This window comes from Taeniopygia guttata, chromosome 4A, assembly GCF_048771995.1.
Source record: "Taeniopygia guttata chromosome 4A, bTaeGut7.mat, whole genome shotgun sequence".
In the NCBI taxonomy this organism is placed as follows: Eukaryota; Metazoa; Chordata; class Aves; order Passeriformes; family Estrildidae; genus Taeniopygia; species Taeniopygia guttata.
In genome coordinates, this window is record NC_133029.1 from 15,468,371 (window position 1) to 15,491,860 (window position 23,490).

At 52.8% G+C, this 23,490-nt stretch overlaps 2 protein-coding genes across 2 annotated transcripts; one reads left to right on the plus strand and one right to left on the minus strand.

Annotated features, from left to right (window-relative positions):
• Positions 1–1,514: 1,514 nt before the first annotated feature.
• On the minus strand, positions 1,515–14,580 carry LOC140684174 (uncharacterized). The gene is made up of 11 exons (XM_072929238.1): positions 14,546–14,580; positions 10,987–11,147; positions 9,106–10,560; positions 8,213–8,305; positions 7,525–7,629; positions 6,838–6,947; positions 5,837–6,031; positions 4,496–4,658; positions 2,814–2,979; positions 2,579–2,673; positions 1,515–1,996 (listed from the first exon to the last, which is right to left on the minus strand). Exons 2-11 carry the CDS (start codon positions 11,141–11,143, stop codon positions 1,911–1,913), a joined length of 2,625 nt encoding a protein of 874 aa, XP_072785339.1. The 5' UTR covers positions 11,144–11,147; positions 14,546–14,580; the 3' UTR covers positions 1,515–1,910.
• Positions 14,581–14,905: 325 nt separating this feature from the next.
• On the plus strand, positions 14,906–21,905 carry LOC100226594 (cis-aconitate decarboxylase-like). The gene is made up of 6 exons (XM_002195419.6): positions 14,906–15,023; positions 15,590–15,644; positions 17,738–17,925; positions 19,055–19,147; positions 19,584–19,789; positions 20,560–21,905. The coding sequence occupies exons 1-6, from the start codon at positions 15,003–15,005 to the stop codon at positions 21,476–21,478; spliced, it is 1,482 nt and encodes a 493-aa protein (XP_002195455.5). The 5' UTR covers positions 14,906–15,002; the 3' UTR covers positions 21,479–21,905.
• Positions 21,906–23,490: the final 1,585 nt, after the last annotated feature.

Here is a 23,490-nt window from a genome sequence, read left to right on the forward strand (position 1 = left end):
ACTTCACCACATGCCTTAAAGTTAAGCCTCTGCTGGGTGGTGATGAACCTCAGCTGGCACTTACATCCATTTATTGAATAAGTGTTTATCACACAACCGTGGAATGGTTTGGCTTGGAAGGGACCTGGAAGCTCATCCCCTTCCACCAGCCCAGGTTGTTGAGCTGTCCTAAGGCATGTGCAGGGAGGAGAGCCTGACTAAGTTCCACTTCCAGATGCTGGCACCGGCTGGGAAACCACAGGAGGCTGGGAATGCCCAGCTGTGCCCGAGTGGGTTTGCAGGGTCAGGAGGCTGCGGGGTGAAGGGGAGCCCGAGTTCCATCTCACGAATGGCTGGCAAGGATCTCTGACCGGGAGTCTGGGGAGCTGCTGGAATGAAACAACATCCATGACCTGGAGAAAGAGCAAGAGCTGCTATTTGTGGCAACTTCTGAGTGCAAACGGAACGGCAGCACCAGCTGGACAACAACGGCCACGCCAAAGCAAGCGAGCACACTCGGGGCTGGAGTTGGTGTTGACATGTCAGCAACTGCAATCCAGCCCCAGGGCTCCCAGATTTTCCTGCCCAGATCCCACAGCAGCAGGAGGAATCCAGCCCCAGGGCTCCCAGATTTTCCTGCCCAGCTCCCACAGCAGCAGGAGGAATCCAGCCCCAGGGCTCCCAGATTTTCCTGCCCAGCTCTCACAGCAGCATTGAGTGAGCAGGTGGGATGTGGCCTGAGGGAGAATTCCATGAGCAAGATGCTCCAAAACAATGATAAGGAGCAAGGGAAGGGAAAGGTCTTGTCCCCTGGGCGGTGGGAGGTGGGACTGTGGCTGCGCCAGGGGAATGAATGACCTCCCTGCCCAGAGCAGGAGGGAGGAGAGGAAACAACAATAGGGAACTGGCAGAGGTCTCCCATTTGGACACTGCCTCCAGGATGGGAAAAACATTACAGAAAACCTCCAATCTGTCACGCACCTCGCAGTGTTTTGAAGCCTTTGGGTCTAACTCATTGTTTCCTTTGTTGAGGTTTGTCTCTATTGATTGAATTCCCTCATCGCTGGCTCCCCCTGAGGCTTGTTTGCTTTGGGAGAGAGAGAAGTTCTGTTCTCTGCTCTTGGCAGAAACTTCTGCCCCTCCACAGCGCCTGACACAGGGACAGGGGTGGGGACAGCCCTGAGGACTTGTGTGGGGACAGCTCTGGGGCAGCAGCACTCAGCCCAGTGGCGAGGTGTTGGAGCGAGATGATCCTGAGGATCCCTTCCAAGCCAAGCCAAGCCTTGATTCTGAACCCTTGGCAGCCCCCAGCTTGGCCACGGATGTTCCTTTGCATTTCCAGGAGCTGAGTGCACTGGGATGAGCTGGGAGTGGCTTGGAAGATGGCAGGGAAGGAATGGGGTGAGATGCTTGCTGCAAACCCTCTGTCAGAATTGCACCTCCCTATATTGGCTCCTTCCTCTGGTGTTTAGTCACGGAGCTTTGCATTTTGGGAGGACGAAGAACTCGGTGGAGATCAAATGAAAGACAAAGCCTTTTCCATATGTTCCAAAAAGAAGATTTATTTAGTGGGTTTTAGGATTTTAAAATACACAGATCTGAGTGCTGTGGAGGGGGATGCACAAACATTGTGTTCACAGTCCAATGCACTTCAGAAGCACAGGAGCTCTGGGACTTCCTGCAGTAAATCATCAGCTCCTGGGCAGCTCTCCTGGAGATTCCAGGCACTTACTGGGGATAAACAACAAATCACTGCAGAAAGGTCCCAGGAGAGGCCCCAAGTGGCAAAGTGCTGCGGTTCCCAAGGAAGTAAGAGCGGATCAGAGAAGGAATGGCTCTCCTAAGGCCACGTGCTCCAGCCAAACATGGAACACATCATGTTTTTAAGGAGAGCAGACTTTGTTTCTTTGCTCAGGGAAGGTTCATTCAGTTCAGACCACTCTGTTCTTCACCCTTTCAAAGATCTGCATCACTTTTCCTGCTGGGATGCAGCCTTCCCGCACGATGGTGATGCCACCTTCCCAGAGGGAGAATGAACAAGTCAGGACAATCCCCAGAGTGGCACAGAGAGGAATACAAAGGAACATCTTGCACCAGCAAAGCCACTCAAAATAAACTTGTGTGGAAGCACCAGAAAGTGAAACCACTGATGAACACTGACATCACACTTTGTTCAAGGGTTTGGTTTTCCACTAATGAATCTCTGAAATGTCAGCTCAGAGCCACCCAGGACACCTCAGCGTGTGCTGCTGCATCACTGTGGGCAAGCTCCAGTCCCACCCTGGTGGTGGTGGGCTGAGGCAGCACCCACCCCTCCTTCCAGCAGCACCCACCCTCCCACTCAGAGCACTTCCACCCTGAGGAGGCAGATTTTCCTTGCACAGCTGCATTTGTCCTCCTGCCTTGTTCCCTGTCAACACAGAGGTCCTCCCAGGACATCTTTTGTTTGTTTCCTTTCATCAACATGTTTGCAAATGTCCAGGCACTCAAGAGCTGTTACTCTTGGAGCACTCTGTGCTGCCAGACTGATACTGGGAAAGGCATGGAAGCCTCCCAGGAAAACGCCGTGGCTGACACGAAGGGCGGGTCTCACACTCACTTTCATCAATCTTTGTGCAGTTGACCACAGTGGACGCCACCACTTCGTCAGACTCTCCATCACAGAGAACACCCTCCAGCTTATGGCCAAGGCGCCTGTGGGGCAGAAAATAGCAACAGCCCTTCACAGACCTTGCTGTGACCTCGTGCTGAGCTTCCTCTCAGTGCAGGACACCAACCCCAGGGCTGCCACCACTGAAGCAGGAGGGTGGCACTGCCGGTGACCAGGTACTCACGAGATGACCATGTCGTGGTGGGTGCTGTCCACCTCGCCGCTGGGGTTGGCCGAGGTGATGGCCAAGGGTCCGGTCATGTCGATGAGGTGCACCAGGACCGTCAGGTCAGGGACTCGGATCATGATGCTGTCCTGGGTTCCCACCCTGCTGTATCCTGCTCCGACCCCTGCAAGGACAGGCAGGATGTTGGCAGGGGCACAGCTCCTGTCGTGGCACCAGGGGGGATCTCCTGCTGCCTTTGGAAGTGACCCAACTCCACGCACCCAACTAAATGTGCCTTTGTGGATGTCCATTCCTGGGCAGAAAGCTGTGAGAGCAGAGGAACGGTTTGGGGTCCAGCTGGGTAAAAAGGAAATTATTCACTACAGGAGATATCACAGCCATTTCCATGGACACAGGACACAGTGACTTGTGTCACTGTTGAGGCAGGACAGGTATGAGGACACTCTGACTCAGGAGGCTGTGAGAGTAAAACTCTGGTTTATTCAAATGCACCGCTCTTTTATACAGAGCTTCATGAGAACCAATTCCATTGGTCCCGAAGTGAAAACAAGCCACACCATTGGTGCAGAGTGCATGACGCACAGTGATAGAACTTAACTATAAACAATGTGAACAACAAGGAGATAAAACTCTTATTTACATTCTTTTCTAACAGATTCCCAGGCTCTTGCCTGGTTAGAAACTTTCCTTTTCTCTCTTTGACTGAATCTGAGACCGACATCCTTGTATCCCAAAGTCCAAAGAATCCCCGTGACTGCTGCCCACCCTCCCATCCTCCACCAGCTTCCTCTGCCTGTTAAACGTGGTTAACTCAGAATCACTGAATCCACAGAGTTGGAAAAGACCCTTGAGATCATCGAGTCCAGCGTATGATCCAACACTGCCTTGTCACCCAGACCATGGCACCAAGTGCCACATCCAGGCTTTCCTTGGACTCCCCTCCAGGGATGGGGATTCCAACACCTCCCTGGGCATCTCTCTCCAATGCCCAATCACCCTTTCTGTGAAGATTTTTTTCCTAATGTCCAAACTAAACCTCCCCCCGTGTAGATTAAGGCTGTGTCCTCTCCTCCTGTCCCTGTTCCCTGGAGCACAGCCCGACCCATCTGGCTGCCCCCTCCTGTCAGGAGCTGTGCAGAGCCACAGGGGTCCCTCTGAGCCTCCTTTGCTCCAGGCTGAGCCCCTTCCCAGCTCCCTCAGCTGCTCCTCACAGGACTGGTGCTCCAACTCCTCTAGTTCCCTCGCTCCCTGCTATTTCCACAGGAGCCAGGGTTGAGGTGAATCATCCCAGTGCTCCCAGTACCTGCCTGAGTCCACGTGGTAGGAAGGCAGAGGTGATGAGCAGGGATGACCATCGGAACCCTCTCATCTCCTGGGTGCTCCACCCTGGTTTGCTCATTCCCAGTGAACAGGGCAGAGGGGACCCTCCCAGGCTGAGGAGCCTCCCCTGCCTCTGGTTAAAGAGCTCATTCTGCTGGCTCCCACTCTGGTGAGTCATTCCAGCTGATTAACACCCTCTGCTAAACATCCCCAAAGCACCCGGGAGCTCCAGAGGGGACTTCTTGGCAGAAAGTGACCGGAATCTCTCCCCATCACATCCCAAGGGGTGTTGGGATTGCAGACCTGCCATGATGAAAACATGAAAGGGGGACAGAAGAGTTGTCATCTGCTCATCTCACCCAACTTCTTCAGCCACTCTCCCTTCTGGATAATGCAGCCAATGCCGCCGGGATAAACGTTTTCCATGAACTCCCAGAGCAGGGGGCTGATGGGCGGGGCAGCTGCTCGCAACTGCTCCAGGTTGGAAATAAAGATGCAGATGGGCTTCTCTTGAGGCCTGTCCTGAAAAAACAGAGGGGGGAAATAGATGAAGAAGGAAAGTTTGCCTGGAGGACCTCGAAGCCTGCTGGGATCCTGGTTTGTGTGTTTCCCAGGAAGCAGGAGCTCCGGGCAAGGAAGATGCTGTGTCTGCACAAATGCTGAGCTGTGATGGATGCACCAGCTCAAATCTGCACATGAAAATTAAAGAAGAGACAGAGCAGCAGCCTGCCCTTGGGAATCTCTGGGATGCATTCAATTCCTTTGAATTGGGCACATCCATCTTTAAGCACATCCATCACAGGGACAGGGATGCTCCACTCAGTATCAGCATTTTTGGGATGTTGCACACCAAGGGTCTGATTTTTTCCAAACTTCTGCTGGTATAAACCAAGGTCAAACACACCAATTTTTGATGAGATAAGGGATGGAGAGCTTAAGCCCCTGCAAGCCACCATCTCCATTATCACCCCTCCAGAGCTTTGAAAGAAGCTTGGTGAAGTAAGTTCGGTGTAAAACCATCAGTGGAGATGGAGGGGAAATAAAACAAGCTCACAAAGCGGTGTCATTTCAGTCCTCAACTGACATCAGCTTCAGTGGGGCCAAATGACTCAGGAACTGGGCATGTATTTACATTCTGTTTGTATTCTCTCATCGGCAGGGAAGGTCAGCACTGGCACCAGGGCAGCGCAGAAGAGACGGCCTTTGTGCCGCTGCTCGCGCTCGGGGCCAGCTGAGATCGTCTGTTATGGTTATTTCTCCAGGCTAGCCAGGAAATTGCCTCATGGGCAGCAGACAGGGCCAGGCTGCAAAAGCTGGATTGAAGGTGCAACTCTGGGGCTGGTTCCAGCCCTGAATGGCTCCAAAAGTCTGGGGGAATGTAGCCCTGGGATTCTGATTCAGCACTTCGTGAGGCACAGAGGACAAACACAGGTTTGGACCCTCTTGTGAGTGGCTGTTCCTGTTTGGGGCTGTGCTTTATCCATCCCCAGGGACGTCACTGCCTAATTACCAGAGGGGCTGTACCCTGGCTTCCTCAGAAAATGGTCCCTGATGTTCTGGTGTGGCTGCTCATGAACTCTGCCCACGGTCACCTCCTGAGTCCTGGGACAACCTGAAACCAGGGGCTCCCTTTTTGCTTCTGCAGAAACTCATGGACAGCACACAGAGCCAGGTAAGCAGAGACATCCCTGAATTCCCACCTTGATCCTGTAGACCTTCTCGATGGCTTGAGGGTGCTTGCAGGAGGCTGCCAGGGCATAGACGGTGTCTGTGGGGACCCCACACACGGCCCCTGTGTTCAGCAGCTCCGCGATGGTCCTCAGGCCACTCGTGAGGTGGGACTTGGGGCAGACACAGGGCAGGGGATCCTCCCTGTCCCTCCTGGAGCTCTGGACCTGCCAGGAATCAGGAGGCAGTGAATAAGCAAATATGTGGGACAGAGGGTGGGATTGCATCCACCTGAATGCAGGAATCCACCATGCCGTGATCCCTTGGCTGTCCAAGGTCACAGGCAGCACCTCTAGGAATGCTCCTCCCACAGCAGGGGAGAGAATTCCAATTATTAAAGTCAAAGAGAGCAGCTCAGGGAGCATATTTCAACTGCCAATGCCTTAAGTTAGAGGAGATGAATCCCACCCAGAACAGCTTCCCAGGGGAATGGCTGCTCTCCAAAGTGACCTAAGGAAACAGTTCAGGAATCCAAAATCCAGACCAAGATGGAGTTTCAAGTGCCTGATTCCCATGAAACACTGATTTAATGGAAATGTTTCTCTGCAGCAGGAATTGGAACTGGCAGATCCATCACCCTGGATAGGGGGAATTGCCCTAGTCAGACACACCAAATGGCAGAAGGAGTTTGAAGTTAAGAAAAGATGGGGAATTCTTGCTGTCCAGTCTGGGAAACTTTTTAAGCTCCCTGCTCCCAAGGCTGCGGCTTTAAAACTCTGAGAAATTCTTAGACTGGGGATGGCTGATTCCCCAGGAGCAAGATATGACTCTTGTGAACATCCTTGCCCTTTCTCCAATGTTATTCATAATGGAAGAGAGCTCATTTCCAGCTCACAGCTCCCTACAAAGGAACCAGGATTTGAATGGCACTGAAGGACTCAGCAGAAGGGAAATTCCACAGGAATCTGCACTGAAGGCCCCAGAACATCCCCTCTGAGCAAGGAAGCTATACCACCATGCCAAGATCTCTTACTGTGAGCAGAGGAGGTCCCATCGCCAGGAGGTCCTTCCCGAACATGCAGTTGGTGAGAGAGGCTGTGGCTCCATAGAAGCAGATGACACTGAGGATGCTCAACACCACAACTGGAAAAAAATCCCAGAGTCAGGGGCAGGAAGGGTGATTGAATCCCTGTCCCTGGAAGGATTTAATAGTGTGAATGCAGCACTTGGGGACAGGCTTTGTCAGTTCTGTGGGGATGGTTGGACTCAGTCACTTGGATTTCATGGTGCTGTGATTCTATTCTGTGGTGACAAAGTCCTGGTGGAAAAGCTCCCGCTAATCCCCTTGCTAAAGCACTCCATGGAATCAAAACTTAAATTGTCACTTGCTGCAAAGCCAAGGCTTCAGCAGAACTACAGCCATGGACAGCTGTGGCACATTCAGCCCATCCCACACCTCAGGGAACATCTGCTGGGAGGTAGAGCTGGACAGAACCTCTAGAGGTGCTCTGATCCAGCAGTACTGGGTTTATTTGGAACCTCAAGGCCCTAGGGGTGGTAGGAGAAAATATTTCCTTCTCCAGTCATGCTTGCACACACCCCAGACTTCCAGGGAAAGAGGAACACTCTACGTGATTTTCCCACACTGCTCCCCAGCCCAGGACCCACTCCCGGCACTCTGTGGGTGAGGGTTTAATGTCCAGGTTCCCCTAAAACTCACTTTCAAATGGCAAAGGGAGGTTCTCCAGTGTAAAGAGCAGAAAACAAATGGTCAAGAGCTCCATGGCCAGGGTCAGGCAGAGCAGCACCACGTTAAAAGAGGAAGCTGTGGAAAGAAACACAAACAAGAGGGACCCACATTAAGCACGGCCCATAAAACGTCCATGAACCAGCAGAAGAGTTCCTAAATCAACTGAGGCTTGTTTGATTAAACCGAGCAGCCCCAGCTCTGATTTCCCTGTCGGTGGAGGAACAAAGAGGCACAGCCAGGGTCTGTTCAGCCCTCAGGTTCCACAGACACACTGCCAAACCCTTGATCTGCCAGGACACTGTGCTCACACGGAAAACACTTCCCTGGCAGCCAAGCAGGTTCTGATTTACACCAGCTGGGCTGGAGTGTGGCTGTGGATTGGTGCCAGTGGCCCAGTGCATCGAACACTTTCACCCGATTTGATCCTTTTATTTTTTTTGAAATGTTCTTCCATTCCCTCGGGGCTGTTTCTCCTAAGCCCAGCTCAGCTTCTGTTACTGGCTGTGGGCAAAACATCTCCGTTCTTGCTTAATCAGAGCAACAGGCAGAGCTGAGCCTCCCTCACTGGTGCATCTCCACCATGGAGCAATCACAGGAGAATTCATGATCTGACCCCAGACGCCCCTCAATAAACATCCCACGTGGTTCTGAGACTTACCCAAAATGATTAAAAAAGCATTGAGCACCAAAAAGGCAACAGAGCCAGCAGTGAATCCCTCGGTGTTCCCCGCCCCGATGTCCAGCAAGTGACCTGAAACAGGAGCAGCACATCTGGTTACGAGCAAACCACAAAGAGCAGCGTGACAGGAGAGTGGCAGGAGAGTGGCAGAGCCTCGGCTGGGATTACCACAGCTCCAGCTGTTGGATGTGGCCTCCCAAAAACCCTCCCTCACCGTCACCCACTGCATCTGCCACGCAAAGTATTTGAGGTATTAACTGTGGGGCTGGTGACGGTTATCCAAAAAAAGCTCTGGATTTTACCTCCAGCTTGGAATACTCAGGGCCTGGCTGGACACTTCAGCAGCTCCTGCCACATGTCCCAAGCCACAGCTTTAATCATACCCACAGGTGCTCATTTTAAGAGCGCCTGGCACGGAGGCTGTGTGAACACTCTGCCCACCTGGAGCAAAATGCAGCTTTTAAAAGCCAGGCTCAGCTTCTGGGAGCTTCTTTCACAGCTGTGACCAGCTGGGATAGATTTCTCCAGGCTCCCGAAGGAGAAATCCGGAATCTGGAGTCTCCCACTGCCTAAAAGCATCTCCTGAGTTGTTATTCTGAGATAACAGCCCAGAGCCAGCCCTGTCTCACAATGTTTGTGCAGGGAAATCTTGGCTTTTATCAGAGTTGAAGACACAACTTGGACTCCGGGAACTGAGAGCACCAAGTGCAATCCAGTGCAAACTGGGGTGATTGGTGAATTATCTTCTTCCAAGGAGGAATATCAGTAAACCTGATGTCACTGACTCTCCTGAAAGAAGGAATTCCAGCAGAGAAAGCAATCTGAAATTCCCTAGGAACGCCCTTTAAACCAGGAACCATCCTGTGCTTTACCTGCCAGGCGCAGCCAGGCCCAGGCTGCCCAGAAGGCAGCGTAGCAGAAGGGGAGCACGGAGCCGAACCTCTTCCCGCCCTGCACCTGGATCCGGCACACGAACAGCTGCCCCAGGGCTCCTGGGATGAGCACGGAGGGGATGGAGAGCTGCTGCCTGCCCGGGTCACCCATGCTGCCCTGCACGGCGGCGGCCGCGGCCAGGCCATTGCAGATGTAGAACAAGGAGTCCGGCACGGCAGCGCCGGTGCTGCTGGGGATGTCCTTGGACCTGGAGAGCCACGTGTGCAGAGCTCCCAGCATGGCCTGGAGAGCTGAGCTGGGCACGGCCTGCGCACCCACGGGAATCAGAGCCTTCTCCCCGATGGAGTTGATGAGGCTGGCGAAGGTGGCGTACAGGGAGAGCGCGGTGCACAGGCTGCAGGTGCCCCCCAGGAAGGGCCGGGCGCCGGGCAGAGGGATCTGGTGGATGAAGGCCAAGGTGAGGAGAATGAAGGAGGCGTTCTGCAGCATCTCCAGGGTGTCTTTGTGGATCGACATCAGAAACAGCAGGCAGGCAGTGGCCAGGAAGAACCACGATCCAAACATTCCCAGCCGGCTGTCCTGAGCCGCGGGCAGCCCAAGGAAGGTGGTGAGCACTAACTCCTCCCAGGACATCACCAGCCAGAGGAGGCTGTGGACACCAAACTTGGTGGTGTGGTAGCCGTCCCCTCTGAGGTAGCTGTAGAAGCTGGAGAGCAGCTGGCAGCTGGAGATGATGGAAATCCACGCTGCTCCCACACAGAATGTCTTCATGTACCCAAAGAAGTAAAAGGCAAATATAAAGGGTGACACGGTGTCACAGATGTTCCCCAGGGCCATCGGCTCCGCGTACTTGGTGTTCTTCTTCTTTTCTTCCCCGAGGGCTTTGGAGGAGCTTTTCTGTGCCGATCCCAGCAGCAGGACGTTGAAGAGGGGGTGCCCAAAGCCGGGCAGGACGTACCTCTGGGTGATGCCCTTCAGGAGCAGAGACACAGCTCCGTACAGCCCGCACACGACAATGCCCAGCTCCAGGACCCCAGACACCACCAGGGCCCAGTCCCCGAAGAGCGCGACCGCCTCGAAGCCCAGGGCCAGCGCAATGGCCCCGAAGATGAAGGGCATGATGTAGTTGACGGTGGCCGAGCAGAAGGAGAGGATGAAGGAGATGGCAATGTAGGCCACCAGCCCAGCCACGGCGCTCTGGCTGGACGAGAGCAGGGCTGTGCCGGCGGCTGGGAGCTGGCTGGTGTTCCCAGGGGGAAGCGTTGTGTTCTCCAGGGAGGGATACGCGGCAGACAGGACCTTTGTGGCCCCATAGCTGCTCCACAGAGCAGAGAAGGTGAGGAAGGCTGCACCTCCAAGGTGGTCATACTTGCGGAAGGCAAGAAATCCGGCCAGGAGCTGGACAAAGCCTCCAATCAGGATGAGGTGGACACCTGAGGGATGCAGGAAGGGGTCAGGTGTGAAGCCAAGTACAAAAATGCTGGAGCTGCAGGAAGCTCTAGGGCACACCCCACAGCAGGTCCCCTGGCCTTCCTGCGAGCAGCCCTGTGGCCTCTGCCTGCCCCTCTTCCCACCTTTATGGGAAACTTCTCTGTGTGCCCCCTAAGCCCCTTGGGTCAGTGTAATGAGCAGGCCCCAAGGACACTTTGGCTCTAGCAGGGAATGGTACATGGAATATTTGGCCCAGTGGCTGGGGAAGGAGGAGCAGCCATCCCCAGGATCACACCGACCTGCACAATGGACACAGCCCACACTTCCCCACCATCCCACCAGTGGTACCCACTGGCCCGTGGGGATGACCTCAAAGAGCTCAGGGGACGTTCAGCCCCACCCACGCCACCCTGAGCAGCAGCACCCACCTGCCAGGACCTGCTCTGCTGCCCGAGGCCCGAGGCCAGTGGTGGCCACGGCGAAGTTCTGCAGGCACAGGAGGAAGGCGCTGACCACGTTGCCGAGCAGCCCCAGCACCCCCGGCTCGCTGTAGAAGACGGCGGCGAAACCCTCGGCGCTCGCCATGGCCCTTCCAGACAAAACAGCAGAGTCGGCCCTCGCCCCCACAGCCTCCCGGCCGTGCCCTCTGCAGCGGGCTCGGGCGCCCGGCCAGCCTGCAGAGCCGTGCCCCTGCCCTGAGCAGGGACAGGCTGGTGACAGGCTCAGGTGTTTCCATGTTCTTCCCCGCTCCGCGCTGCAGACAAAGGCTCGATTCAAAGCACCACTTGAGGTGCCTACTTTCCGCAGCCCTATCCAGAAAAAACACACACAACCTATTAAGGCGACCAGGATTCCTGGCAAAAACATGTTTAGGTGCCCCAAAGCGCTGCAGGTGGTGGTGATGGTTGCTGTCCCCTCTTCTCCAGGCTGCTGGAGATGGAGACGCATGAATAGCCCAACATAAACCAACAAACATCCAGACGAAAGCCACAAGGTATTTTTGAGCCGTTCCAGGACGTTTCTTATCCACTGTTGCAGACAAACAGGGCAGGCACGGTGCGCACACACACTGTCTCCCTTCCAGATGGAATTTTCCAGCTCCATCCCTTTCTTGAAACCCCAGTGACTAAACAGGCTATTTTCAAACCCTTCATATTTCTCCCATGAACTCGTCTGTTTGCAGGCAGCCCCCACGTTTCCACTCCTCAGCACTCCTAGGTACCAGGAGCTGAAGTTTTCTCTCTGGAGGGTTTTGTTGGGAAACAAAGATGAAAATAAAACAGCAATGTTCTTGTTATTTAGGTATTTTTAGAATATTTGGTGAGCTAAAAAAGCTGGAAAGGGAGAAGGTGATGTATTCTGTTCTCTGCCATTCCAAAGAACCCTTTGGAAAGGGAGGAAAGCTCCACTATTGTTAGGGGGAGTGAGGAGGAGGGAAGGAGCACCACCCAAAGAAAAATAATGTGGGAATAATAATGAACCTAAATCCCAGGATCACACAAATCCACAGGCCAAATTTACATTTTGCAAACATCAGTACCCTCTGGACTCTCTTGTTCTGCTAGTGTTTTCCTCTCTCCATTTATTCTAAAGGATGTCACTTCCCCAAAGGGAGAAGGATGAAGGATAAATTGACTCTGACAGCTCCAAACTGCTCATCAAACCAGGAAAGCTAAAAACCTCCAAGCAAAGCTTGGGGAACAATGAATTATTCAATTACTTAGTTGTGCTAAAGGCTGGGATTTTAGGTTCAGTGAGGGAGATGCACCAGATCCCAGCTCCCAGGGAGGAATTCTCCCTTTTCCCAGCAAGGCACTGCCTTTAAGGAGGTCCCAAGGAATTCTGTGTCCTTGGGCGGAGCTGAGTGGATTTCGTGATTTCATCTCTTTTACTGTTTTAAATGACACTTCTACATAAAGAAGGACTTTGGTTTAAATGGTTATACTTGGAAATGAGCCACAAAGTTAAGCTCCTCCAGATGTTTTGCCCTGAAACAGCCCAGGCAGTGGCTCAAAGGCACACTCAGAGCCCCTGCTTGGAGTGGGTCCCAGGAAGAGGCTGAGATGGGATTTGGGAGGAAGATGGGCTGGCCAGGTGACTATTTGGCTCCCAGCAGTGGTTTTTAATTTGCCAAAACTAATTTTGTTTTTTTTTTTTCTGAAAACAGGCCTGCAACAAAGAGCTGGGGATGGGGAGGGAAGGAGAGACACAACTCACAGGGATGATTTCCTCTTCTTCCAGTGAAGGCATGGGAGAAGGGAGGAAGACAAACACCAGAACTGCTGTCAGGCTAAGGGGAAGGACGTGAGAGGATCCAACCCAAGATGTGGCAAAGGAGGAGGAAAAGGTTTGGGGTTGGAACCAGCTGCAGTTAAACCCACTGCTCACACACACCCCCCACACACCAACCCAGGCTCTTGGCCCCTGCCCCAAGACATTGGGCACAACGTCCCTGGGCATTGTCCCTGCCTCTGTTTGCTGCAAGGCCAGGACACATCAAACTGGGAAAATCCTCCTGGTGCTGCCTCAGGAGCAGCAGCACCAGAACACTGAGGGCTGCACTGAGCTGGAACAACCCCAAGAGGTTCCCTGATCAAATATGCCCTGGGATAACCCCACAATGCTGTCACTGTCCCTAAGGAGCCATTTCTCCAGAAGCACCACGGAACCCTGGTGGTGCGACAGGATAACACGGGGCTGTGCAGGAGGCAGGGGAGCAGGTGGAAAATCCCTCTCTCCCAGGTGGAAAATCCCTCTCTCCCAGGTGGAATCAGCAGCTCTCTGCAGCCCAGGGCACCAGCAGTACAGCCACTGTCCAGGGAACCACGGGATGGAGATGTCCCCGTGCTGAGGAGGCACCTGGACACCTGGGATGCTGCATGAGAGCTGCATCTCCCGGAGGGATGGGGCAGCCCGGGATGATCCTTGCCTTGCTCAAATCCCTCGTGCAGCAAGGGCAAAGCCAAAGCCACACCCTCCCTCATCCTACCCCCTCCACCTTCTTCCCTCTCCCTGCTTGCCCCCGACACCTCTCACCCGGGGGGTTGCAGGAATGGCTGTGTGAGGTCCTCCCTCCCTCCTGGCTCTTGGCCCCTGCTGACCTCGGAGCCACATGGGACAAGCTCTGGACACCACTTCCTTCCCTTCCTGCTGTCCTCACAGCAACTTCCCTTCACCCCCTTCCAGGAAAGGTCATTCCTATCCCATCCCATTTCCATGGGGCTCTCAGGTTTGCAGGAATTTCTCTGTGCACCCAACAGCTGCTGCTGCTTCTCCGTGACCAATATTAACAAGAATATTCCAGAGCACGGGCATTCTGTCCCCAAGAGGCTGGAGCAAGGCTCCCCACGCCATGGACCCATCTGCAAACACCAAACCACTCAGTTTTCACTCATCTCCTGCGGCACCTTGCCATTAGTTTTCCATCCCACCTGGTTAGTGATAACAAACATTTGCAGAGCTCTGAGGAAACACTGCTTCTCTCCAGATAAACACGGGGAGAGAACCAAATTCATTTTGGATAAACACACAGCGAGATGAACAGTGCACAGCCACAACACACAGCTGGATTTCACATCACAGCCCTGCCTCTCCTCTGGTGCAGACCACGATGGAATTGCCAGGGATGCATTGCTGCAGCAAAGGTCTGCATGGGAGTTAGTAAAAAATCCAATTTTAAATAAAGGCGTGTCCCACCAGGTTGTTACTCTGCCCAAAATAATAAATGTTCCCAGGTTCCACTGCTGAACAAAGCTAACAGCCGTGGCATTCCCCCAAAATCCAAACATTGCTTTGGGAACAGAGGCTCCCGGTGTTCCCTGGAAGCTCCAGGCTGCACTCCCAGTTCAGTGACCCAGCAGAGCTGGAGATGGAGAAGGAAGAGAGCTGGGAAAGACTCAGCCAAACACCCAAACACTGAAGGTATTCAAGAAAAGCATCCAAGAAAACCACCACTGCCTCACTTCTGCCTCTGCAGCTGGGATTTACCTGCTTTGGTGACACTTCAGCTCAATGGGAGGATGCTCTTGTCCCTCTCATTTCCTGGTAAATCCCACTTTTATAGTCCTCCTCGGGAGGAGGAGCCTGGAGCCAGTTGCTTCACCCATTGGCACCTGTGACACTTTGGAGACAGGAGTTTCCTTGAAACTTGTCAGTTATTGTCTGAAATCTTTATTTATTTCCTGAAACTGGGTGTGTGTGTGGGGGGGGTTCCCTTCTGTCCAGCAGGGACAAACCACCCCTCCTCATGGATTCCCCCCACCCTCTGGCTCCCCAGGGGCTGATGTCATCCCCCTGGAAATTCAGTTGCACAAAACAGAAAGCAAATTGCCTTTTGGACGCAGATATAAACCCTGCCACCAGCACCTTCCAGCCACACACCTCTGCCATCCCTCGCGCCGAGCACACCGAGCCGGGAAAGGCACTGGGAAAAGCAGCCACCAGCATGCTCTACTCCACCTTCCAGGTAAAACTCTTCCATGCACACCCTCCCCATCCCTGAGCTCACCTTTTGCACTTTAAGGAGGAAATGTCGCTTTCCGGGCAGTTCCTCCACTGGTCTACCTGATTGTGGCATTAAACGGGCACCTGCCCCAAATTTAACAAATTCCAATGGTTTTCATAGTCACTTAATTCAGCTACTGACCTTTTCCTGCCATCCTGCTCCTTTCATGTGTCCCAAACACCCCCTGGACCGTGCCATGTGGGGTTTGTTGTGGTTGGGATGTGCTCCGTGGGTTCTGCTCCTTGTGCCCACTCTGAGCTGGTCCCACTGGCTGCAGGAACTCGTGGCAGGGCTGCAAAGACTCTGCTGCACCTTCAACTGTGCCTTTATTTCCCTGGATGTTCTTGGCATCCCTGCTGGACGCAGCTTCGGAAAATATTTTTCTCCCTCCTTTAAATATGCCGTTACTTTTACGTGCTCATTTGATCTGTGAGTGTCTCACGATGAGAGGCACAACCAGGAAAACTGCTCTGAGAAACCTTCCAGCAGCTCCAGTGACAAATTCCCTCTCTGCGTCTCTCCTCTAGAAATCCCAGAAGTTCTTGGCAAGCTCTCGGCAAGTCCACAAAACTGCTGCCCACGGTTTGTATCTGTCAGCATTCCCCATCCTTTCCTAGCGGGCATCCCTAAATAATTGCTGGAAAAGGAGGTGCTGGGCTGAGCACGCCCAGAGAAATCCTCAAATATTTGGAAGGAAAAGTGTCCAAAAGGTTAGGGGTACTGTGGTGCTTCTTGCCCTCGGGGATAAAGGAGCAGGAGAAAAGCAGCAAAGAGTAAAAATGTGGATTGTTAGTCCTGTGCTAAACCAGATCTTTAACTGGTTTAGAACCAGACTTTCCGAATTCTTTAACCACAAATGTAAGATGTTGAAAAGGTGGCTCAGATCCTTAACTCCTCCACTTGTCACTGCTTCCTACTTAGACCTGATCCTACCTTGGGCATTGCCTGCAGACATTCACGGATCTCTTTCTGTGGCTCCAGCACTGCCCAGCTTTGGATAAATTAAACACATCTTGGCCGTGTAGACACTTGGTTTATTTTGTCTCTTAACTTGGTGTATTAACTGATCTTAAAATATCCCATGGTTTATTATGCCTATTAACTTATTTCTAAAGGTTTTCTTGGTTTAGTATGAGTTTATTAGAAGCTTATTGACTTATTTTAAAAAGAGCTCTTGGTTTGTTGTAAGTTTATGATAGGTTTATTAACTAATTTTAAAATATATTCTTAGTCTATTGCCTCAATTTATTTTAAAATGAGTTATTAATACAATAAATGCGAGAAATGTTGCTTAAAGAGACCTGAGGACAAGAGAAATAATAATCCACAGGGATTTATTTGGTCTTGTATGCAATTTGATTTTTTTATGAAGTCCTGCCATACCAAGAGGAAAACCCCGGAGTCATGGAATGCTTTTAGCTGAAGGGTTAAAAACCCCGCGGTCCCGGAGGGAGAATGCCCTCCGGTGAGTCAGGCGGGGATGGCATTCCCAGCTGTGCTTACAGGAGCCCCAGACTGGGCTCGAGGTGAGCCCGAACATCAGCCAGCGCTCCGTGAGTCACTGATGTGACATTTCGGGATGAATCCAAACTAGGCATATTAGGGAAAGGTCGTTTAATTAATTACCATGTTTGCTGATACACAGCCTCTTGTGTACCTGCCGATCTGGATGAGCTTTCCTCTTGGAGCAAAGTATTTCTTTTTCACCTGTGATTCATTTAATTTGGACATTCACTCATCTTTTATCTCCATCTGTGTGTGCACCCCCACATCCACCCATGAGTAAATTTTTAGATTTGCCATCCTGCAAATGTTGTTCACACGGAATTTTATTTTTCCTGCTCTCCTGTGCACTCTCAAATTAAAAAGTATAAATTGTAACAGGCCATAACAATTTTCATTCTGTGAGTTATAAATATAATTATATTAATAATATTCTCTATTTTAATTATAGTATTAAAATAATTTATAAATTATAAATTACTATATTAATTATTTAAAATATTATATAAAATTAATATATAATTAGATATATAATCAAAACAAGACAATTTGTCACTGAAATTAAAACATACAATAGACACAAACTGGGTATCTTCCACAGAATTTTAACTTATTTTTAATTATTAGCATCCTATGGAGTACATAGGGCTTAAGAGTTTTGGTGGCTGAGTCAAGACAATTCGGTGTCTCATAGGATGAAACATCTGGATAAATCCAGGTTTTGGGTCTAGTCCTGCTTTCCAAAAAATTATGGAAGTTTTGGATTTCTGTGGTCTGTTCATATTTGGCTTTCCTCTGGATAAAGGGACATAATTTGTGTTGATACCTCCCAAAAAATGTTTTTTGGAACACCAAGGTGAGGGGATGGGGCTGAGCTCTGAAGTTTCTTCACCTGAACCTTCTGGAAGCCACCCCAGGAGGAGCCCAGAGCATCTGTGGAATATGAAATTTTATGTATAGAACATATGGAACCAGAGAGTATCCCAAGCTGGAAGGGAGCCACGGGGATGATGAATTCCAGCTCCCTGCCCTTGCAGGGCTCCCCAAACTCACCCACCTGGCTCAGGCAGGTGCAGTTCCCTGAGTCTGGTGACACCGGGGGCGCAGAGCTGCGGCCACCAGCGCAGGGCTCACCGCTGTCCTTGTCCCCTCGCGGTGTCCTGGCGCTGCAGTGGCCGCCCGGAGAGTTCCCGAGGACACCGTGACCAGCAGCTTCGCCTCGTTCATCCGCGCGGCGCGGCCCGAGCACCTGTCCCCGACCGTGCGGCAGCGGAGCAAGAGGATGATCCTGGACAGCATCGGTGTGGGGCTCGTGGGCAGCACCACGCGCGTCTTCGACATCGCCCTGCGCTACTGCCGGGTAGGGACAGGCAGGGACAGCCCTGCCACCGCCACTGCCAGTGCCACCACCAGCCCCACTGCCACTGCCATCGCCATTGTCACCGTCCCCCACCACCACTGCCACCACCACTGCCACCCCCACTGCCACCCCCACTGCCACCACCACTGCCACTGTCACCACCACCGCCAGTCCCACTGCCACAGCCACTGCCACCACCACTGCCACAGCCACTGCCACCACCACTGCCACTGCCATCGCCATTGTCACTGCCCCCCACCCCTACTGCCACCACCACTGCCACCACCACTGCCACTGCCAGCCCCACTGCCACCGCCAGCCCCACTGCCACCGCCATCGCCATTGTCACTGCCCCCCACCCCTACTGCCACCACCACTGCCACCACCAGCCCCATTGCCACTGCCATCGCCATTGTCACCGCCCCCCCACCGCCACTGCCACCCCCATTGCCACCCTAACCCTAACCCTAACCCAAACCCTAACCCTAACCCTAACCCTAACCCTAACCCTAACCCTAACCCACCACCACTGCCACCACCACCACCACCCCCACAGTCACTGTCACCACCTCAGCCGGGGCCAATCCCAGCAGCTGCTGGGGCTGGGGGTGGCTGGCACCATCCCAGTTCCCTCTGCTGCCTTGTGAAGGCTGCCCTAGAACAGAGGCTGGATGGAGCTAAAGAATAAAGTAGGGATTTGTTAGGAGGCCTCAATGGATTCACCTTGGGCAGCACAAGAGCCCAGCCAGAGCTACACCCCAGGTGAACCCAAAATGGTCACAAAATGCATGACCGCTCACAGGGTCCCACACCACTATAAGCCTTGGTCCACCAGCACGCTGGACTCAATTGCCCAACTACAGTCCCAGCCTACAAAGTCCCACTTTTCCTGTTTTCTTTCTTCATTCCACATTGTTTATGCTCTTGGGCCTGAGATTTGGATCATTTGTCCCTCGTCCCCAGCTAGAGAAGGAATTGTTTTGTCTCCCTACTCTATGAACACAGCTCACCATGCCCTAATATGAAGCCCAGACCCACACACTAAAGCAGCACAGAATCTGAAAAATATAAAAGCTGAAACCTGAGGCATCACCTCCAGGGCTCCCTTGACATTCCCTGCTTTCCACAGGAGCTGTACTCCTCCGTGGCCGTGAGCTCAGTCTATGGAAAGCCAGGAGTGAAGCTCTCCCCGACGCTGGCTGCCTTCACCAACGGCGTGGCGGTGAGGCTGGATCTTCCCGGGGGATCGGTGCTCCCAGATCTTCCCAGGGGGATTTGTGTTCCTGGATCTTCCAAGTGATATTTGTGCTCCCAGATCTTCCCAGGGGAATTTGTGCTCCTGGGCCTTCCAGGGGAATCTTTGGTCCTGGCTTTTCCAAGGGGGGTTTGTGCTCTCAGCTTTCCCAGGGAAATTTGTGCTCCTGGCTTTTCCAGGGGATTCTGTGTTCCTGGCTCTCCCAGGGGAATCTGTGGTGCCAGGAATTAGCATTCCAGGAAGCAGAGTGGTCAGTGGTGGGGAATAAAAGCCGGGAATCTCCGAACCACTCTATGGGGACACTGAGTAGAGGCTTTGGCAGAATTTCCTCAGGAATATCAGCAGGGCGCCCTCATTCCCTCAGTGTCCGACCAGCACGTTCTCACCTCTGTTTCCCTGGCAGACTCATTCCATGGATTTTGATGACACCTGGCACCCTGCCACTCACCCCTCTGGGGCTGTCCTGCCGGCTCTCCTGGCAGCTTCCCAGATGCTCCCACCCAACACCAAACCCAACGGCCTGGATTTCCTGCTGGCTTTCAACGTGGGCCTGGAAGTGCAAGGGAGGCTCATGCACTTCTCCACGGAGGCTCACGATATTCCCAAAAGGTAAACCTCCTATTCTTCGCTGAGGATGAAGAGGGTTTGTGAGTCTGGGTTTTAAAATGTTTGTTTAGGTTAAGACAAGTTTAAGTCCTGTTTAATTTAGCTTTACCCCAGGGTAAAATCTTAATGAGAGCCAAATGCCAGAGGTGATTGCACCATGCACTTATTTGGTGATTTCCAGAGATTTTTGCCTCAAAAATAGCCCTCAGGAGGACTCCCAGGGAGTCTGCAGTGCCACTGTTTGACCCAGCCAGGGCAGGATCCCAGAACCAAGCAGAGTTTGGTGGTGGGCACCGGCCCTGGGCCAGCTGCTGCTGGTGAGATCCAAGCAATGGAATCAACCAGGAACTGTTCCCTTGGGTGTGTTTGAGGCTGAATTATTTGTTTGAGGGATAGAAAGTTTGGCTATGAGGACACAAACCATGGCATCCCCTGGAGAAAGTTCAATTTGCTTTTTGGAGATACTGAGCTCACCCTGGTGTTCCTGAAGAGGTTTCAAGGAGAAACTCCATTTTCAGACTAAATTTATGTTAATTAACTCTAAAATCAGAGTTAAACTAAGCTGAAGCAAAACTCTGATTTTAAAGTTAAATTATTAATTAAAATTTATGGTTAAATTCTGAGTCAGGTGAATCCCACCCGCACCAAAACCATGAGGGAGTTCCACTGGCTGATGGGTCCCTCATTTCCCGTTAATTTTTCAGTGGGAGGGGTCCTTTGGTGCTCCCTGTGCCGGGCAGCCAGGGCTGCTCACTCCTGCCGTCCCCCTGCAGGTTCCACCCTCCCTCGGTGGTGGGCACCCTGGGCAGTGCCGCGGCCACGGCCAAGCTGCTGTCGCTCAGCTCGGCCCAGTGCTGCCACGCCCTGGGCATCGCCGCGTCCCTGGCCGGGGCACCCATGGCCAACGCTGCCACCCAGGCCAAGCCGCTGCACGTGGGGAACGCCACCCGCCTGGGCCTGGAGGCTGCTCTGCTGGCGGGCCGAGGGATGGAGGCCAACCCCTTGATCTTGGATGACATCCCTGGCTGCTCGGGGTTCAGCGCCTTCTACAGCGTCTACCAGCCCAAGCCGCTGTCCGCGCCTGGAGAGCACCACGAGTTCCTCCTGGAAAAGCAGGACATTGCCTTCAAGCGATTCCCAGCCCACCTGGGCATGCACTGGGTGGTGGATGCTGCCTTGTCTGTCCGGAACCTCTTCATCAACTACGCGGGGTCCTTCTCCCCCTCTCTGATCCGCAGCATTATGCTGAAGATCCCGGTGTCCAAGTACATCAACCGGCCTTTCCCCAGCTCGGAGCACCAGGCGAGGCACTCCTTCCAGTTCAACGCCTGTGCTGCCCTGCTGGACGGCGAGGTGGGCCTGGGCTCCTTCTCCGAGAGCAGCATCCAGCGGCAGGAGCTCAGGGAGCTGCTGGACAAGGTGGTGGTGGAGCACCCTGAAGACAATGTGGCCAACTTTGACAAGATGTACGGAGAGGTGGCCCTGCTCCTGCACAGCGGGGACGTCCTGACGGGCAAATGTGACACTTTCTATGGGCACTGGAGGAAGCCCCTGAGCAAAGAGTCGCTCCTGAAGAAGTTTCGATCCAATGCCTCCCATGTGCTTCCAGAAGAAAAAATAGAAGCCATCATCACTCTGGTGGACAACCTGGAGAACCTGGCAGACAGCTCCCAGCTGGCCTGCAGCCTGTGAGGGGACAGCATGGGGGCTTGGTGAAGGGCTTGTTCTGGTGAAGCTGCGATTCCTTTCTTCATTGGTGCTTTCCTACTGATTCCCAAGGACAGGCAAGTTCCCACCCCTTCCAGTAGATAATGCCAAAGGAACTCTCGAGGCAGGAGGTGTGTCTGGGTTAGGACACGGAGTAAACTTCAACTCCTGGTTGGTGCTGGCTGAGGAGCTAAAAGGCCACCACAAGTATAAAAAAATCCCATGGAAATCTCTGAGAACCCTGGGGTATCATCCAGTTCTCCAGAAGGAATGGTGCTTGTGCATTTCTTACAGCTGGATTCCAAACCTTTTCTGTGCAGAATGCCTGACTGTGGAGCCCGGGAAGAGGATGAAGTTCAGCTGCAGAGCCTGTGCTTTTCTTAGTGCTCCTCTGGGCACTTTTGGGGTCGGGGTCGGGGTCAGGCAGTCCCACTGGCCACAGGAGAAATCCATCCTTGCTGCAAAGAGCCCTGCCTGCAGAACTCTCCAGCACAGAGGGATTATTTTCCTTCCCAGTGAAAACCTCCCATTTCTCCAACCCATGGGCACTGTTTGCCACTTCTCTGTGTACAAAGGATGGTTTGCAGACCCTTGAGACCTGGATGTCTTTTCTGAAGGGGAGACAGTTGGTAGGTGAGGAATCCTACGTCAGTCCTACACCCTGAGGGTAATCCCTGCCCACCCCACACCATCCCTCCTGGCTTTCCTAGGCTTTCCCAGGCGCCTGTTCTGAGCTGGCCCACCAGCTGGCCCATGGGCTTCTCTGGTAGGTGACTTGGGCACGTACACTGTGACTCCCATTGGGAAACTCCTGTTTCCCCCCTGTGAGAGGAGGGGAAGCTCATTGAGACTTGGTTCTTTACTCATCTTTCCATGAAAATGGATTAAATCTGGAATCTGTGCTCCTGAGCAGCCATTCCCTGGAAGGCCCCTTCCCCTGCACCCTCCCTGAGTGGTGAGATGGAGAACTCAACATTTCTTTACATTAAACACTGGGGTTGCTGATCCAAAGAGCTCCTTCCCAATATGATTGTGATAAAATTGTGGAATCTGCTGTAGGAATCAGTATTCAAGAGGGATGAGATAGGAGCAGACAAGAAGGAAGATCCTTTTCTCTCGCTGGTCGTGGTTTGTGCAGGGAATGAACCACCCAGAAGAAAACTGTTTTTCCACCTCTGTCCATCCACTCTCTCCCACTGTCCAATATTCACAATGAATCTTGCTGAATAAAGAATGGAATTAAATTCATTTTCTCCATAAAGCTTTAATGCTGCATTAAGGAAAACATCCATTTTAATTGGAATACTCACAATACAGAGGCTTTTCCAATAGATGGGGAGCCCAGCAAAGGTTGGGACAGGGATGACTGCAATGCTGCCTGTGGCCAGTGGTTCCTCCAGGGAAAAACCTGGAGCCCCACTGTTTCTTTCTCCCAGAGACAACTACAACCATCAGCCAGCAAAGCCTCTAGTGCTCCAGCACCATCACTCCAAGAGAAGTTCTTCCATCATCCACACATTCCAAATACTTGCTAAATTTCCTTTACAAGTTTTGAGTTTCCCATGGTTTGGGTCAGGTGTGAGATCCCCAAAAGTGTCACTCCATGTTTCACCCTGCAGTGAACAGGAAAGCCACGGAGCTAGGCAGGTCCTCCAGGTCAGCCAGCACTTAAAGGGATTGATGTGTGGGACAGAACCAAGATGGGCTCCAGTGGAAGGAATGAAACCCTCTCCCTTGGACATTGATCCCCTCCCATAGGTGCTGACCCTCTCCCATGGGCGTTGACGTTCTCCCATGGGTACTGACCCTCTCCCATTGTATTTGATCTTCTCCCATGGGTACCTACCCTCTCCCATGGGCTTTGGCACTCTCCCATGGGTACTGACCTTCTCCCATGGGATTTGATCCTCCCCCGTGGGAATCAACCCTGTTCCATGGGGATTAACCTTCTCCCATGGGCTTTGACCCTCTCCCGGGGGCAGGACCCTCAGAGGGGT

What these genes read in the sequence shown, in the direction of transcription:
- LOC140684174 (XM_072929238.1), bottom strand. Translation starts at nt 11,143, where the DNA reads ATGGCGAGCGCCGAGGGTTTCGCCGCCGTCTTCTACAGCGAGCCGGGG. An exon ending in AGCAGAGCAGGTCCTGGCAG is followed by an intron (nt 10,561 to 10,986) that starts GTGGGTGCTGCT and finishes TGCATCCCTCAG; the next exon opens with GTGTCCACCTCATCCTGATT. An exon ending in TGCTTTTTTAATCATTTTGG is followed by an intron (nt 7,630 to 8,212) that starts GTAAGTCTCAGA and finishes TTCTTTCCACAG; the next exon opens with CTTCCTCTTTTAACGTGGTG.
- LOC100226594 (XM_002195419.6), top strand. Translation starts at nt 15,003, where the DNA reads ATGCTCTACTCCACCTTCCAG. An exon ending in TGCTCTACTCCACCTTCCAG is followed by an intron (nt 15,024 to 15,589) that starts GTAAAACTCTTC and finishes TCTCTCCTCTAG; the next exon opens with AAATCCCAGAAGTTCTTGGC. An exon ending in CCACAAAACTGCTGCCCACG is followed by an intron (nt 15,645 to 17,737) that starts GTTTGTATCTGT and finishes CTGGCGCTGCAG; the next exon opens with TGGCCGCCCGGAGAGTTCCC.